Here is an 18,778-nt window from a genome sequence, read left to right on the forward strand (position 1 = left end):
ATGGCGCTGCGTCTCCTGAGCCTCTCAGTGTCTCTGAGCATCAGCATCTCGGCCAGAGCCATCAGGTCCCAGGGTCCTGGCTCAGTTTCCCCGAGTTTCTCCGGCACCAGGGATTCTGCCCCTCGCAGCCTCCTCTTACCAGCGTCCCCCCCTGCCACCAGGGTGACGGCTCTCTCCATTGTGCCCCTGAGCACGGCAGGGACAGCATGCTCCACCTGTCACCATGCGCGGGTCCCCACGGCCAGCCCAGCAGCCAGTGATCCCGTTCCTGAGGCTCAGGGCCAAGTCCACTGGGACCTCTTTGGGGAGGAAGACTGAGGCCTGGCTCCTGGGAGTGCTGAGGGGCAGCTGCAGGCAGAGCCTCTGAGGAGGCGGTTTCAGGGGACGCCTTGCAGGGACGTGAGGGGCCACAGCAGGGGGTCCAAGGTCCTTCCAAGTGCAGCCGGGTCCTTTCCCCCCACTGTGGAGCTCTGTAGTTGGGCGTCCCCAGAGCTGTCCCACCTGCAGCCATTTCAGGGGCTCTAGTCCCTTGGTGGCAGCTGACACTGGCTATGGGCTGTCCACTCGGAAGGGACTAGATTGAGGCGAGGCACTTGCCTGTGGCTCCCTGTCCTTCCCTTTCCCCAGAAAGAGTGTCCCCAGGAGCCCCGAGCAGCAGGTGCTAGACATGGGGACGTGGTGGGGTCCTGTGGAGGGGACCTGCGGAGCAGCAGGTGGCCCGTGTGGCCTGCCCTGGTGCTGTCCCTCCCCAGGCCTGGGGCGACCCTCTCCATATATTCCCATGATTGCTTATTTTTATAAAAATAGCAAAGTAAAATATTTTTCTTCTTTGTTTCTTACAAGGATCTCTAAATTGTCCAAGCCAACAAGAGCCCGGCTGCGGACCGGCTGCCCTGGCCCAGGCCCAGGGCCACCTGCTGGGTGGGGACTGCTAGCTGAGCCAGGCACCAAGACACAAGGTCATGGCAGAAGGCAGGAGCGGGTCCCTGTGCCCTCCACCCGGACAGGAGGTCAGAGAGGGACAGGAGGACTCTGTGTGCCTGGCCGGCTCCCTGCAGTCCTGCTCCGCCTCCCCAGGACAGGGCTGTAGCATCCTGGCTCCGGGCCTGGGCACCTGGCGGAGCCCGATCCTCCTCAGCAGGAGAAGGCGCCCAGGACAAAGCCACCCGGGGCCAAGTAACGCGGGCATCAGGACGTTTCCCGCCCGTGATGTCGTTGTCCACGAGCTTCTTGGTCACTGCGTGGCATGGCGGAGTCACCTGGCTGCCGTAACAACCGCCTGACTCAGGAGTGAGATGAGCGAAAGGGACCTGAAGGGGCAGAAGTGAGTGTGCGGGAAGCCCTCGGGTGACAGTCACAGGTCTGCTGGCGCTCCGAAGGCTGGATGCCCGCGTTGTGACGGTGTGTGATGGCCTGAATGGTGGCCCCACCCACGGCCCTAACTCCTGGGCCCTGAGGATATGTAGCCCCGAGTGGCAGAGGGACTTGCAGGTGACATGAAGCGAGGGCCATGGGGACAGGACGTCTGGGCTGTCCAGTGCCCTCACCAAGGGCCTCATCAGGGGAGACAGGAGGCCAGTGTCCCCCAGGAGGGGTGACAAGGGGAGCAGGAGGGTGCAGTGACGTGAGGGAGCCATGAGGAGCTCAGAACACAGGAGTCTCAGAGCTGAAAAGGTGAGCCCTGTCTCAGGGCTCCTGAGGAACTGGCCCCCCAACCTTGAGTTCAGATGTCTGACCTTCAGAATTCCTTGGCTTTTGAGGCACTGGCTGGTTGGTTTGTCCCTATTCCTGTTCCTTTTGGTTAAATAATTTCCATTTACATATTGTGCATTGGTGTTGTGTTGCTGGGGATCAATTCCAGGCCTCCCTCATGCTAAGCAAGTGCCCTACCACTGAGCTGCACCCCCAGCCCTGGACAATTTTTAAAAAATTGTCTTGTGGCCAATACACCCCAGGTCTGTCATCTTAACCACTTCAAGGTCTCCAGTTCAGCTGTTTGAAGCAGATTCACCCTGTGGAGCTACAACTGCTTGGCCCTGTCCATCCCACCAAACCAAATCTCCAGCCCTGCCCCTGCCCCACTCCTCCTCACCTTAGCAACTACCATCTGCTGTGTCTCTCTGCATGTGACTCTTTATGGACTTCCTGTAAGTGTGGTCATGTTGTATTTGTCCTTTGGTGACTATTTTTTTTCACTTCCCAGGACTGAGTTGGATGCACACCTTTGGCTGATCCCTTCACCGTTGCCCATTCTGAGTTGTTCTACACACTGTTTATGCTGTTTTGTTACAGCAGCCGTAAGAGACTAATACAGACAGGAAATGTCAAATTTTAGTTTGAAGTGGAATGAAAATATATAATTTTTTTCCTGCCCTTCCAAACCACAGCCCACCCTGGATTGTTCTGCCTTGCTCTGAGTCTGTCCTCATCTGCACAGGAAAGTCTGGCTCCCAGGCAGGTCCTGATTCCAACAGAGCAGGGCCACCTGCCCGTGTTTCAAGGTTAGGTCCTGGGGAGAGGGAAGTCACGTGGCCACAGGGAGCCCCGAGGATGAGAGGAGAGGGACTCTTCAGTTTGGTGGCTGTCATCCTCAGCTTTCCACAGTTGTGACAAAATGAACCAGCTTAGGGGAGCAAAGAGTTTTTTTGGTTCACATTCCAGAGGCTGCGGTCCCAGGTCACTTGGCTCCATTGTCTCTGGGCCTGTGGTAAAGCTGACCATCATGGTCAGAAAGGAGAGAGTGTGAGAGAGAGAGGGAGAGAGAGAGAGAGAGAGAGCGCTGGGGACAAGACATATCCTTCAGGGCACACCTCCAGCTGCGCCCCACCTCCCACAATTTCCTCTACCTCCAAAGTCCATTCGATCATGAATCCACCCGTGGATTAATCCACGGATGACATCAGAGCCAATCTCTCCCCCAAAGCCCCTCGGAACACTGCTGCCCTGGGGACCACGGGATTCCACACCACAACAGTGGCCAATACTGGTCTCCATATCTAGGACGAGGAGGGAGGGTAGGGGGATTGGGTGGACAAGAAAAGTCAGCCCCCGTGTCCCCTCAGGGGACTCCTGAGATGTGCAAGAGTCAGGTGACAGAGAACCCAGCCTCTGAAGGCAGGAGGTGCAGGTGAGACCAGGTGTGAGACAGAGCTGCGCCTCCCTCAGCGCGTCCCTGCTGCGCAGGCTCAGCCAAGTCCCCTCACCAGTCCCTCACTGTCAAGGCAGCAGGAAGCCCAGTTCCCACCTTCAAAGTGTGAAGAGGACTCTCCATCTATTTTAGGGCGTAGATACCAAGGATTGAGCTCAGGGGCCCTTCACCACTGAGCCACACCCCAGCCCTTTTTGTTTTTAATTTGGAGTCAGGGTCTCACTAAGTTGCTGAGGGCCTCACTTTCACTGAGGCTGGCTTTGAACTCCGCAATCCTCCTGCCTCAGCCTCCCGGGCTGCTGGGGTGGCAGGCGTGGTGCACTGCGGATTCTGTCATGTGTGGCAATGTCAGGACGGGCAGGGCCGGTGAAGTGCCCCTCACGTGCTCCCTTGGCACTGACGGTCCCTCTATCTGTGATGATGTCACCTTCTGCAACTGTCTCACAGCACGTGGCTCCCTCTGCACACGCCACTCCATCTCCTGCTTAATTTTTCTCGAAAGCGCTTCTTGCAACCGACTTGGTTGTTATTATTTATTGTTTTGCTGTTGTCTGGCCCTCCCACTAGAACACCTCCGGGAGGGGCAGGGCAGAGTCTTCGTGTCTTTTGTTCTTGGTGGACCTGGAGTGTCTAGAAGTTTCCACCCACAGTAACAGCCCCATAAATACTTCCTGCACCAAGGATGGGCTAAATAGAGGAAAGGGTTGGTCACAGTCAACGGGGTCCTTCAAAGGCTTTAGCTGCACCTGAACTCCTCTGTGACACTTTCATTACTGTCCCCCCATTGGTATCAGATGTGGGGGGCTGTCCTTTCATTTGTGTGTGTGTGTTTAAAAGTTTTTAACTATTTATTATTCTGATGCACGCTCACGATTGACAAGAATAATTTTTAAAGCCTGGAATATTGACACCATATCCTTGTATCAAATTATCACACTGTATCCCCCCAAATGTGTACAGTTTTTAAATAATTTATTTTTGGTATTGGGATTGAACCCAGGGGTGCTTTACCATTGAGTTACATCTCCAGCTCCCCCACCACCACCTTTTAAAATTTTATTTTGAGATAGAACCTCACTTATGCTGAGGCTAGCCTCAAACTTGTGTCCTCCTGTTTCAGCCTCCCCAGTTGCTGGGATTACAGGCATGCGCCACCAGGCCTGGCTAAAATAACACTAAAATAATTCTGAACAAAGAAAAAAAAGAGGGTTGAAGCCCAAAAGGCTTTAAGTGAAACTGGATGTCCACACCTGACCACAATTTATCCAGAAGAAGTTTTGCTATCATTCAGAGGCCAATAAGCACATTGAAAGAAGGAGAATTTTTAAAGAAAGAAGAAAACAAATTATAAATGGAATTCACAGGTAGAAATGTTTCCTTGATTTCACCCTCTGCAGATCACACCGGGCACACAGGTTCGTGAGTGACCATCTGGTAATAAACTTTATGGTCGATCGTTTAGTAACAATCACAAGTCCCTGTTGCTTGGTGCACACTCAGATCCAATCAATCTCCCATCTTCACACTTTCTTTTCTTTTTGAGTAATGTGTATCAAGTGTTCCTATGAATGCAGTTCGGTGACATGTTTCAGAACCTGAATGGGCCCGCACTGATCAAATCCTTCAATCCTCGACATTCTTGATAATTGTTGTCTGGGTTCAGGGGATTGAACCCAGGGGGCTTTACCACTGAGCTGCCTCCCCGGCCTTTGCACTGTTGTGTTTTGAGGACGTCCTGCTTCGGTGCTGAGGCTGGTCTGGAGCTTGTGAGCCTCCTCCGTCAGCCTCCCGGTCTGGGTTACAGGCCTGCGCGCTGCATTTTACCCTCTTAGTTTTCTTTAGTTCTATCTTTGGCTTATTAACTCTCTCTGTCTTCCCATCCCACAGCACTCCTCCCTCTGGGTGGTCTCCTCTCCCCTAAGCAGCCTCCCTTTAGGAGCCTCCAACAACCTCTCCCCCAAGAGAGAACCTGCTCACCGCCCCCTGTGGGCGTGGTCAGAACAAGCCCCTCCCACACCTGCCCCCGCACCTGCGGGCGGCCTCTTGGACCCACCGGGAGCTGCCAGGAATCGTCCCGCTCAGGAAGTCGCCTTCCGGTGGGAGAACTCGGAACCTGGGTCGGTTTCCCTTTCCCAGGGCTCCCCGGCCCCGCCCCGGGCTTCCCCGGCCCCAGGCTCCCGGTGCCCGCAGTCTGGGCGCGTTTCCTGCAGCGGCGGCAGGGTGTGCCCAGGAGCTCGGGCGGGGGACAGCCTGGGTGGAGCGGGAAGTGCTGGCATTTTTTTTTTTTTTCTGTTTCTTAGTTTTAATAGAATTGCTTCTAACGTTTCTCTGGTAGAATTGGTGTGAGGTCTGTTGGACTGGATGCTCCTTGTGATGATTTACACACAGGATTTTACCAGGTTCCTAAAATCAATTCAAACCATCAGCCAGAAGGACTTAGAAACAGCTACTACAGGGACACAGCCACATCAGTGTTTATAGCGGCACGATTCACAACAGCTGAACTGTGGAGCCAACCTAGATGCCCTTCAGTAGATGAATGGATTAAAAAATGTGGCATGTGTACACAATGGAATATTACTCAGCAATAAACTAGAATAAAATCATGGCATCTGCAGGGAAATGGATGGAGTTAGAGAAGATAATGCTAAGTGAAGTTAGCCAATCCCAAAAAAACCAAATGCTGAATGCTTTCTCTGATAATAAGGAGTCTGACTCATAGTGGGGTAGGGAGGTGGAGCCTTAGATGAGGATTAGATGAACTCTAGATAGGGCAGAGGTGTGGGCGGGGAAAGGAGGAAGCGGGGGTCAGCAATAAAGGTGGAATGTGATGGATATCATTATCCAACGCACATGTATGAAGACATGAATTGGTGTGAACATACTTTATATACAAACAGAGATATGAAAAACTGTGCTCTATATGTGTAATAAGAATTGTAATGCATTCCGCTGTTATGTATTTTAAAAATAAAATCAATTAAAAAATGCTGGCATTTTGAGGCTGAGATCTAGAAGAGGAGACTGAGGTCAGAGATGCCCTAGGAGAGCAAGTGTGAGACCCTGAGCCTGGGAGAGCTGCAGCCTCCTCTTGGGGAAGAGGCATCGGAGCCAGGGAGGAAGCTGGGGGAAGTGAAGGTGAGATCTTGAGAGGGTGAAGGACCCCTTCATGAGGCTCCCTGGGCCCCTATTGTGTAGGCTAACCTTCGCCCTCCAGTGAGGGCTAACCTGTGCCCTTGCTCCCCAGGAGGAGTCGCTCTTGCCGCTCCCCGCTCTTCCCCAGGCCCTGGGACCTGCGGCAGCTGCAGGTGAGCTGGCAGAGCCAGGCCTCCTGCGCCCACTCAGCGCCTCCCAGGGGACCCTGTCCTTCTCAGGGTCCCTGTCCCTCCCTGCCCACTGTCCCTCCCCATCCTGCTGCCTGCACTGCTGTGCCCTCTCCCTGCCCCTCCTCCTCCCTCTCCCTGCCCTCCCTCCCTGTCCCCTCCCAGCTCTCTCTCAGGGAGACCTCTCACTGTCTCTGTCCCCTCAGGTGTGGGAGCGCCCTGTGGCCTTGCAGGCAGAGCTGGCCCTGACGCTGCGGGTCCTGGGGACCATGGCCAACTCGACCCTGGGGGACGTCCTGGACCAGCCCCTTCACACCTTGGGCCACATCCAGTCCCAGCTGCAGGCCTGTGTGAGTCCTGGGGTCCTGGGCGGCTGGGTCATGGCTGTGACACCCGCGTGTCCCCTGTGCCCAGTCCCACTTCACATGCCCTCCTCTGCCCACAGGCCCCGGCTCAGCCCACAGCAGGCCCCAGGCCCCAGGGTCGCCACCGCCACCGCCTGTCGCACTGGCTGCAGAGGCTGCAGCAGGCTCCAAAGAAGGTGAGTGGGTGGCAGAGGACGGAGGTGGAGCAGCTGGGCCTGGCCACGTCAGCCACTGAGCCCCTCGTCCCCACAGGAGTCCCCCGCCTGCCTCCAGGCCTCTGTCACCTTCAACCTCCTCCGCCTCCTGGTGCGCGACCTGAAGTGTGTGGCCAGTGGACACCTGTGCGTCTGACCCACACCCTGCTGCATGTGCCCGCCCCTTAGATATCATGAGGCCCTTCGATCGCGGCCTCCAGAGGTATTTGGTTGTAAAGTCCCCAAAGATGTTTATTCTTGTGATTTTTATACACTTTGTGGAAAATAAACAATTTGCCTGTGATGTTGACCTTATTGTCTAAGTGACTGCACCCAGTGTCTGACTGTGACTGACAGAGACGGGGCGGGGGTGGGGGGGACAGTGAGAAAGGGGGAGAGGGAGAACCTCAAGGAACAAACGGGGATCACGAGGGACACTTTCGGCTGCGCGTCCTGGGCCCGACCAACAGTCACAAGGAACAAGCTGCCCCGAGGGGGCTGTGTCCGGGTCAGGTCAGCAGGACGGTGGCCTCCTCCTGGGCTCGAGTCTGCACCGGGTGTGTCTCTAAGGACACTCGTCGGGACTGTGTCACATCCGCCATCACCGCCTTTGGTGGTGGTTTCCATTCTCGGCCACTGGGACCGCAGAGTCCACACAGAAGGGAGATTTATTTCTTCCAGTTCCAGAGCTGGGGAGTCCAGGGCGCGGGCCGGCTCCGCAGAGAGCCCTGGAGGGCGTGGCCTCTCGCCTGTCCCGAAAGCGCGCATGCGTGGGAGCAGGACCGTCCAGGGAACTCGGCGGGAGGCCCCTCCTGGGCTAGGGACAGCCCTCATCCATCCTGAAGGTGGCGGCCCGTGACCCAGTCACCTCTTGTAGTTCCGCCTCTTGCTGCTGTTGCAGTGGCAATGAGATTTCGACTTGAGGACGTGTGTCAACCACTGCAGGTGACTACTGTCAGGGTTGTCCCAGGAATGTCCCAGAGAGAGATGTCATCCAGAAGGCGTTTCTTTGATGGGCCTAGGTAGGTTAGAACTCATATTGATTGCAAGCAACAGAAACCCACCCGAGCCAGCCTAAGTGGAAGGGGAACGGTGTGCGCGGTAAATGAAGAGTTTAGGAGAAGCTTCTGGCATTACCTTGAAAGTCCAATAGATGCAGACTCTATGAGCCAGAAACTCTCCCCCTAAGATATATCAACCGAGACTCCAGCACCTGTGGACTGAAGCCGGCACAAGAATGTACTTTGGAGCATTGTTGGTGACAACGAGAAATTAGAAACCACCCAAAGAGCCACTAACTGGATGGATAAAGGAAATGGGGTCCGGGAAACTATGCAGTAAGAGAATGAATGAGTGCTGGGCTGGGCTGGGGCTCGGTGGCAGAGCACTCGCCTAGCATGCATGAGGCACTGGGTTCGATCCTCAACACCACATCAATGTAAAATAAAGATATTGTGTCCACCCACCTGGATACCTAAAGCTAAAAAATAAATATTAAAAAAAGTAAAGAAAATGAATGAACAGCTTTTTTTTTTCTAGTACTGGGGACTGAACCCAGGGGTGCTCAACCTCTGAGCCACATCTCCAGCTTGTTGTTGTTGATTTGTTTTGTTTGTTTGTTTTGTTTTGTTTTGAAATAGGGTCTTGCTAAATTGCTGAGGCTGGCTTTGAACTTGTGATCCTCCTGCCTCAGCCTCCAGAGCCCCTGGGATGACAGGCGTGCATCACAGCACCTGGCTCCATTTTTGTTTTGAGGCAAAGACAAGTTGCTGGCCTGAACTCATGAACCTCTTTCCTCAGCCTCCCAGGTATCTCAGATTTCAAGGCGTGTGCCACCGCGTCTGGCTACACTTCTCAATGTGGATTAATCTTAGAACTCCGGCATCCTTGGAGGGGCGCCACTTGGATCCCCTTCCAAAAGAGAACATGCCACTTAGCTTCCAGCCACGGCATCTGCAGAATCCGCCTCCATTCCGAAGCCAAGACCAGGGAAGCCACAGACAATTTCTGCGTCTCTCCTTTCCCCGTGGCACTAATCCCTGTGGCTTTCCAGATGTGCCCCATCTGCATCCCAGCGTCAGTTTTCCCTGCCAGATTTCCCCTCCTCTGTAGCTCTCCCAGGTATCACCTGCCAATAAACCCCCGGCCCTCCTCATTCCATGGCAGCGTCTGATTTTAACAGACTTGGGGACATGACATTGAGTTCCAACATCAAGTTGCAGAAATCTGCGTAGCCTGAGGTGGCATTTTGGTAAGCGTCAACAACAATCAAACTACCCACTCCTGTATAATTAAACCAAACAGAAAAGCACTGGGATAATAAATAAAGCCATGTGCCAGCTGGCTACCCGGGCACCAGGTGAATGGAATCAAGAAGGGCCCAAAGGTGGCTCCCCGGCATCGCCATGTTCTGAGTTTAACTGACTGCCGGGGGTTCATAAATATTCATTTACCATTAACATGCATGACTCATGTGTGCACTTCAAATACACTTTTGTAAGTCTTAAATATTTTGTAATAAAACAGGAAGTGCTGCCGGGCACCTGTCATCCCAGCGGCTCGGGAGGCTGACATAGGAGGATCGCAAGTTCAAAGGCAGCCTCAGGAAAAGCCAGGCGCTTAGCAACTCAGTGAGACCCTGTCTCTAAATAAGGTGCAAAAAGGGGCTGGGGATGTGTTTCAGTGGTTGAGCGCCCCTGGGTTCAATCCCCAGTGCCAACAAACAAATAATAATAATAATAATAATAATAATAATAATAATAATAATAATAAAAAGAAGTCCTAGGGTGTAACCCAGCAGTAGAGCATTCAAATAGCATGTGGGAGACCCTGGAAAAAAGAAACAAAATGAAAATCCTGAAAGGCTGGGGAAAGGTCTGGAATCGGAGTCTTGAACCTCAGTTAGGACTCTGCCTCTTGCATCCAGTTCTTTCTTCAGGAGAGAAACATGGTGGAGAGCAGCTGCACCATTGCCACTCCCACCAGCAATGCAGGAGTGACTGGTTTATCAGCATCTTCACCAGCATTGGGTGTTGTCAGTTTTTTGTTTTGCTCATTGATCTCATTGTTGTCTTTTTTTTTTTTTTAAGAGAGAGTGAGGGAGGAGAGAGAGAGAGAGAGAGAGAGAGAGAGAGAGAGAGAGAGAGAGAGAATTTTTAATATTTATTTATTTTTTTTAGTTCTCGGCGGACACAACATCTTTGTTGGTATGTGGTGCTGAGGATCGAACCCGGGCCGCACGCATGCCAGGCGAGCACGCTACCGCTTGAGCCACATCCCCAGCCCTCATTGTTGTCTTAATGTGCATTTTTCCAGTGGCTAATGATCGTTAACATATCGGATGTGGGCTCCTTTGTAGCCTCTTAGATGAAATGTCTCTTCTTATCCTTGTCTGTTTTCTGATTAGAGTGTTGTCTTTAGTTTATTTATTCGTGTCATTATTATTAGTAGTAGCAGTAATAGTACTGCTGCTCCAGCCTTTTGTATTTTCTTATTGTGAAAAAGGGTCTCGCTCAGTTGCTCAGGGCCTGACTAAGTGGTGGGGCTGGCTTTGAACTTGCGATCCTCCTGCCCCCGCCTCCTGAGTGAGCTGCTGGGATGACAGGTGTGCACAACGGCCTTCCTGCTTCCAGGGTTTCAATTTTGAGACGTTAAACCTATAGATACATTCCGGATACTGCTCCTTTGTGAGACATGTGGTTTGCAAACATTTTCTCCCAATCTTGTCTTTTGTTCTCTTATTGGGGTCTTTCATGGAGCCAAAATATGAATACTGATGACATCCAATTTACCAGGTTTTTTTTTTTTCCTTTCGTGACTTGTGATCTTGGTGTCAAGTCTAAGAGCTCTTTGCGTAGCCCTTGATCTCAAAGATTTTTTTCTTCTAAACAGATGTTCCTCTACTTCCCATGGAGATCTGTCCAACAAACTTATGAATAGCCTGAAAACATCACAAGTCAAAAATGCATTTGGTCCATCTACCACTGGACACCACAGCCCAGCAACACGGCCCACTACTGGGTGTTGGTGGTTAGCCCTGCGGACGGGGAGCTGCAGCGGCTGCCACTACCCGGCGTCTCGGAGACATGATCCCTGGGAGTTGGGGTGGAGCTCAGTGGTGGAGCCCTTGCCTAGTGTGCATGAGGCCCTGGGCTCGGTGGCCAGCATGAGAGGCGGGGGGCGGGGGAGAAAGCATTGCACCCCACCACTGACTGGGAAAGAGATCAAGATTCAAAGTACCATCTCCACTCGGTGCATGTGGCTTTCACACCCTTGTAGAGTTAAGAGCTCCTGTTGCCTCACCGTGAGTCTGTCAGTCATTTTTTTCCTTTTCTAAAAGTTTTCAGCCGTCTGTCTGCTTTGGACAGGGCCTCATGAAGTTGCCCAGGCTGGCCTTGAACTCGCAATCCTCCTGCCCCGTCTCCTGAGTGGCTGGGACGGCAGGGGTGCGCCTGGTTTCAGGATCCTGCAGTCTCTATGAAAGCTTGGGACCCATGTGCAGTCTGTCCCTTCTGCCCACCAATGTCCGAATGTTCTGGTGCCATTGGTTGGAGGCTACTGTCCTGCTGTGGAATCGCCGGCCTTCCTTAGCAGAAATTAACTTTTTTCAAGAGTCAGTCGGGGGTGAGTCCCTGCGTCTGTCCCCTGCTCTCCACCCGGCTCTGCAGGGACACCACACCGTCTTCACTACCGTCATGTCCACTAAGCCCTGGAGTCAGGGAGTCTCACCCTCCCACTTTATTCTTGAAAATTGTTGTACCTGTGCTAGATCCTTTAGCTCTCCAGTAAACTTTAGAGCGATCTAGAAAGACTCCTGCCTGGGGTTTGATAGGAATCACATTGAACCCATCTATCAGTACAGAGTGGATGGGCGTCTCTTGAGCATTCCCATCCACAAAAACAGTAGCTCTCTTTGCTTTTAAGTCTCCTTTGATGTCTTTCATCAGAATTTTGTCACCTTTAGTCCTATGCATATTTTTTATCATTCATTTAAATGTTTCATTTTTTCGTTATTGAAAATGATATTACAGTTTTATTTTTCTTTTTTTGGTCCCAGGGATTGACCCCAGGGGCCCTCTAACACCAAGCTGCACCCCAGCCCTATTTTGAGACAAGGCCTTGCTAGGTTGCTGAAGCCAGCCTCAAACCTGCAATCCTCCTGCCTCAGCCTCCCGAGTTGCTGATACTACAGGTGTGCACACAGCAGCATTGAAGTTTGAATTCAGTGTTCCAAGCAGATTCTTGTCTGTTTGTTTTTCTTTGTGTCCAGCACCTACAACAATCCCTGCCACACAGTAGGTGCTCAGTAAGTGCTTGATGACAGAGGGATGCATCCATTGCTGTTGCTTAGAACTATGTTGGCTTTTGTGTATTTGCCTTGTATCCTGTGACATTGCTCAACTCCCTCAGCAGTTCCAAGACTATTTCTGTAGATTCCTTGGATCTTCTATGTGGATGATTATGTCACCGGTAAAGAGTTCTATGTCTCCTTTTCCTGAAATTTCCATTCCTTCCCTTACTTTTTCACTCAGTGGAACTCCTAGTAGTATGTTCAGTAAGGATGACAAGAGATGGCTGGCGTGGTGGCACATACTTGTAATCCCAGCGGCTCAGGAGGCTGAGGCAGGAGGATCGTACATTGGAGGCCACCCTCAGCATCTTAGCAAGGTCCTAATAAACTTAGTGAGAATTTGTCTCAAAAGAAAAAATATCAATAGAATAAAAAGGAGTGGGGATGTGACTTAGTGGTCAAGCACCCCCGGGTTCAATCTCCAGTACCCCAAAAAGGGAAAAATGGAGGGGGGCCATGGGTGTGGCTCAGTGGTAGAGCATCCCTGGTTCAGTCCCCAGCACCAGGAGGGGGATAGCCAGAGGGGAAAGCCAAAGGCACGCTTCCCCGAGCAGCTCACTGGGGTCCTGTGAGGACCTAGACAGGCCTGGGGGGCAGGTGCAGGCATCCCCAGGGGCCATGGGACACCTGGAAGAGACAGTGGGTCCAGTCTCAGTACCCAGAAAAAGCTGGTGAGAGGACATTGTCTTCCCCCTGGTCGTAGGGAGGAAGCGCTCAGCTCCTCACCAGACGGCATCATGTGAGCCCAGGTTTCACAGATGCTCCACCAGCTTGAGTGACGTTCCCGCCATCCCTGGTTTTCTGAGAGATTTTGAAAAGTCACGAATGGCTGTTGAGGTTTAGAAAATGCTTTTTCTGCATCGATCGACAGGACCCAGGGTAGCTCTGTCTCGGCTCCCCGCTGGGATCCAGATGAAGGTGCAGCCCCCAACAGGGACATTTGACAGTCTCACAAGGGAGAGATCAGAGCCTGCAGTGGGTATGCACCGGCTCCTAGAGACATGTCACTCCGCTTCCACCCGCACTGCCCTGGCCCAAGCAGGTGACAAGGCCAAGCCTGAGATCAATAGGCAGAGATTTATAATATTCCCCAAGAAATGGATTCCTGCTGGGTGCGGTGGCGCACGCCTGTCATCCCAGCGGCTCAGGAGGCCAAGGCAGGAGGATGGCGAGTTCAAAGCCAGCCTCAACCACTTAGTGAGGCCCTAAGCAACTCAGTGAGACCCTGTCTCCAAATAAAATACAAAAATGGCTGGGGATGTGGCTCAGTGATAGCGCATCCCTGAGTTCAATCTCCGGTACCAAAAACAAACAAAGAAACAAATTCCTCATTTGGAAAGGAAGAAACTATTGCAAATGATAAAACGGTCTAGGCCACCCTGGATTCATTTCCCTTTTTCGTGTGGGTGTGCTCCTGTGGATGGAGCAGGGCCTCCTGCATGCTGGGTAAGCATCTACCACTGAGCACAGCCCAGCCCCTCATCTCTCCCATTCTGGTTTCAAAATGTTTTATTCTTGTGCAGTAAGAGCTGTCTTGAGTTCTGTTCAGATTGGCTCACCTCATTGGCTGGTTCCCTGAGTCTGCAAGTGGCCTCTTTGATGCCTGTTTTTTTTTTTTTTTTTTTTTTTTTTTTTTTAATTTTATTGTTGTTGTTTGTTTCTTTTTGTTTCCTGGGATTGAACTCAGGGACACTCAACCACTGAGCCACATCCCCAACCCTTTTTTATATTTGATTTAGAGACAGGGCCTCACTAAGTTCCTGAGGCTGGCTTTGAACTCACGATCCTCCTGTCTCAGCCTCCCAAGCCTCTGGGATTACAGGTGGGCACCACTGCACCTGGCTGATCCCTGGTCTTTGATGGATACCTGTTAACTTCTCCAGTACTGACGGGTTGCTTTCCCTCTTTTTTTTTTTTTCAATGAAACCTCACATTACGTATGAACAATTAGAGCCATGCAAGTGTGAGCACTGGTTCAGTCCCCAGCTCCGCATAAATAAATAGATGCCGCAGTCTTGGCTGGGCACAGAATCACGAGCCACTCAAGCAGGAACAAAACTTTATTTTGAAAAAGCCGCCAAGACTCTGTAGGCGCCGGCAAGCCAAACCCGGTCCTCCCACGCGGGCGTCCACCTGAACCGCGCGTCTCCCAGAACCGTGGGTCCCCCGGACCTCCCCCGGAATTCCCTCCTACTATCCTTCCCCAACCAATGGGAACTCTCCAAGAGTCTGGTAACATGAGTCCGGTAGCAGGCCAAGGTGAACAGCGGGAGTCCAATTTCCATATGAATGTAAATCTTAACATAATCATATCTCAGTGGCTAGCTGGCGTCACTTTACAACCAAAGGTGCCATACATCGTATATTTGCTTGTGGCTCCTAGCAAATAGACAAGTAAAGAAGCAGGGATTTGTGATCTCCCATAAAAGGAAGTCTGGGGTGAGGTCGATCAGGGCTGGTTCACTCAGGCCATCGCACCAGTGTTATCAATAATCGAGATTCTTCCCATCTCCGGCCTCAGCGTCCTCCGCATCTAGTTGGAGTTCCTCACGGTCACAAGTTCCAGGCATCCCATCCCCTGGCAAGGTCCAGAGGAAGAAAAGGGACAGACTTTTACTCTGTGTCTCACTGTGAAGGAAACCCTTCCCCAACAGCCTCTTATCAGAATCCCCTTCGACCTACGCTAACATCTCATTAAAAATCACGACTCCGGCCGGGTGCCTTGCCTCTTGCCTGTAATCCCAGCGGCTCGGGAGGCTGAGGCAGGAGGATCGCGAGTTCAAAGCCAGCCTCTGCAACTCAGCAAGGCCCTGAGCAACTCAGCGAGACTCTGTCTCTAAATAAAACACAAAAAAGGGCTGAGGCTGTGGTTCGGTGGTTGAGTGCCATTGGGTTCCATCCCTGGTACCAAAGAGAAATATTTTTTCGACACTCCACCTGACACACGGCTCCTGACGGTCCCTGCCCTGTTCTCTCCTCCCAGCGTGGACCACCCCCCGCCCACGGTCAAGCCGCTCAGCCCGGGGCTCATGGCCGTCTCTCTCTCCCTGCTAGAAGGGAAGTTCCCCAGGAGGGGGCTCTCAGTTGCTTTGCTCCTTCCCAGGGCCCAGAACAGTGCCTGACAGTGAGTGTTCGTTGGAGGAGTCAACGATTGTTGTGTTGCTCCAAATGGTGTCACATGCCCCAACCTAAACAGTCACTGGCAAGGGACCAAGATGACCCAGCGGGCCCAGACCAAGGACGGTCACTTCTCAGAGTGGGACTTCAGGGGGAGTGGCCGTCCCACGGCTCTGTCTTGCTTGGGGTGAGTCCCATCGGTGACTCATGTCATCCACTTATTCAGAGTGACAGAGGCCTTATGAAGGTCTGCCCTCTGACCTCATCTCGGGCTCTCCACCTACCTCTTCTCTCCAACGCCACAGACCCCTGGCCAGTCCTCAAATATTCCTTTGCATTGACTGTTCCCTCTGTTCCTGCTGCTGGGGATGCTTTCCCAACCACCATGCCCAGCCCTGTGTCCCCTCTTGAAAGGGACACTTGTGATTCCGTTTATGGTTCACTCAGATACTCCAGGACACTCTCCTCCTTGCCAGATCCTCAACTCAAGCACATCCGCAAAGTCCTTTCTGCCAAATAAGGGCACGTGTGCAGGCTCTAGGACAGGCCCTGGCGATCTTCAGAGACCACGAGCTACTGTGTTCCCCTCCTCTGTGCACCCGGCTGTAGAAAGTCTAGATTCCCTTTTCCCCTGGAGACCGGGCCCTGTCTGACTCTCTGTCATCCACCCGACCTGTCTCTTACCCAACCTTTGGGACAGGTTCTCAGTATCTGCTCTTTTTTTCAGTAATAGGGAACTTGACGGTGGCCAGGCCAAAGGCTGACCTGAGTCCAGACTCAGCTAGAGCTAAACTCTGACAGCAAGACGTCGACAGGCGCGTCACCTACGTCACTTCTGGGATGAGCGCCCCCTTCAGCTCTCTCCCTTCTCCTCTTCTTCCATGAGTTGGTCGTGACGCAGGCGTGAAAGATGGAGCCCAAGCAGCCACCTAAGACCATGAAGAGGAAGCCACTTATTGATGATCCAGCACAAGACACATGAAGCTTGGGTTCTGCCAGGGGGAAGCCCCAGATGGCCTCGGCAATTCTCTCTCTTGATAGGAAAAAGAAAAATATTCCTCATTAGCGGTAAAACCAAATACTTATCTGTGGGCAGAATAATGGCCCCCAGAGATGTCCCCAGAACTGTGATTATATTAAGTTAGACAGCAAGAAGGAAGTTGAGGTTACAGATGAAATTAAGTCACTAATCAGCTGATCTTAAAATACAGGCGTCCTCCTTCTTCCATAGTTTCACTTCCCATGGTCTCAGCTACTCATAGCCAACTGTGGTCTGAAAATATTAAATGGAAAATTCCAGAAATAAACAATTCATAAGTTGTTTTTTTTTTTTTAGCACACTGTGTTCTGAGTAGCAGGATGTAATCTCATGCAGTCCTTCTCGATCTAGCCTGGGACGTGAATCTTCCCTCTGTCCAGTGTATCCACGATGTATATGCTACCTGCCCATTAATCACTTAGTAGCTCTCTTGGTTATCAGATTAACTGTCATAGTATTGCAGTCTTTGTGTTCGAGAAACATCCATTTTTCTTAATAACTTCCCCAAAACACAAGAGTAATGATGCCAGCGATTCAGATATGTCAGAGAGAAGCCATAAAATGTTTGCTTTAAGTGAAAAGGTGAATGCTCTTGACTTAATAAGCAAAGAAAAAAAGTCCTGCGCTGAGGTTGCTAAGAGCTGCTGAAAACCAATCTTCTATCTGTGAATTTGCAAAAAAGGAAAAGGAAATTCACGCTGTTTTTTCTGTGGCACCTCAAACTGCAAAAATTACAGCCACAGTGCACGATAAGTGCTTAGTCAAGATGGAAATGTCACTGAATTCCGTCGTAGGTCTATATGTAGAGGGAGATAACAGAGCACGGAGAGAGCGGGTACCATCTGTGGCTTCAGACCCCCAGTGGGGTTCTTGGAACATATCGCCCCTGGATAGGGGGTGGGTTGATCCACTTTCCACGATGGTTATGCCTTAGATGACCGACTTAGAAGGAGAGAAGGCTGATTTTGGCTCACAGTTTGGGCGGTTGCAGCCCATGGTCAGTGGGTGGTGATTTGGAGCCCGTAGCAGGACGTCATGGCGGGAGCATGTGAGAAAGTTAAGCTGATCACCTGATGGCACCAGGTGCTAAAGAGAGAGAGAGAGACAGGACCAGGGCCACCCCATGTGACCCAGGACTCCAACCAGGCTCCTCCTCTTAAGTTCCACCCCCTCACAACAGCACCAAGGGCTGGTGACCAGGCCTTTCATACTTGTGCCTTCAGGGGACACTTATTCCAAGCAGAACGTCACTATGGGAATCACCCTGCATTCTATAGGGGAGTCCAAAGCAATCACCCGGATCCTTTAAGGAGGAAGAGAGAGGCACAAGAGGAGGATATGGGAAGGGATTTGAAGACGCTGCTGGCTTTGATGAAGGAGGAAGGCAGGTGGCCTCCAGAATCCAGAAACCCCAACGAAAAGGCCTCCCCCCACACACACTCCAGAAGGAACCCGCCCTGTGGCACCTACACATCAGCCCAGTGAGGCCCAGTTTGGACTCCTGATGCCCAGATCTGCAAGAATAAACATGACGTCTTAAGCCACTGAGTTTCAGTCATTTGTTATGATCGCTGAAGGAAACTCACCAAAGGCTGGTCCAGGCCTCTTGCCCTGAATCTTTCTCCATCTTCAAAATCCCTGATTAATAATAATAATCTTGCAGGGCACTGGGGCACACGCCTGTAATCCCAGCAGCTCCGGAGGCTGAGGCAGGAGGATCGTGCATTTAAAGCCAGCCTCAGCAACTTAGGGAGGCCCTCAGCAACTTAGTGAAACCCGGTCTCAAAATAAAAATCAAAAAGGTGTGGGGACCGTGGCTCAGTGGTCAGAGCCCTTGGGTTCAATCCTCAGCACCAATAATGATAATAACAACGACAACAATAACCCAAACCAACATCTTCATTAGCAAACTGCTGATCTCTTTTCGTGTGCCTGAAACGGTCTCAGAAACGGTCTCAGCACCCTGGGCTTTTTGTCACATGGAAGCCACATAGCGATCCTATACAGAATCCATAAAGCCTTAAATAGAAATGTGGGGAAAGAAAAGGCTGAAAACGAGACTGGAACGTCAATCTCAAGTGCTAGGAAAGAACAGCACAATAAAGCCAAAGAAAACAGAATAAAAGAAATAAAAGCCAAGTGCACAAAGGAAAGAAATGTTGTCACTGTCGTTGTTATTGAAATAAGAACGCATTAAAGGAGAAAACCCCAAATATGTAATACTCAAGATCCACTAGGGGGG

General features: G+C 51.7%; 1 protein-coding gene across 1 annotated transcript; it reads left to right on the forward strand.

The window, feature by feature from the left end:
• On the forward strand, positions 1-7,187 carry LOC308637855 (interferon lambda-3-like; the record flags this gene model as incomplete). The annotated part of the gene is made up of 5 exons (XM_081274709.1): positions 1-65; positions 6,396-6,456; positions 6,678-6,821; positions 6,917-7,012; positions 7,089-7,187. The coding sequence occupies 5 exons, from the start codon at positions 1-3 to the stop codon at positions 7,185-7,187; spliced, it is 465 nt and encodes a 154-aa protein (XP_081130835.1).
• Between the last annotated feature and the right edge of the window lie 11,591 nt (positions 7,188-18,778).

The sequence above is a fragment of the Spermophilus citellus genome (assembly GCF_964194105.1).
Source record: "Spermophilus citellus genome assembly, chromosome: 18".
NCBI classification, from domain to species: domain Eukaryota; kingdom Metazoa; phylum Chordata; class Mammalia; order Rodentia; family Sciuridae; genus Spermophilus; species Spermophilus citellus.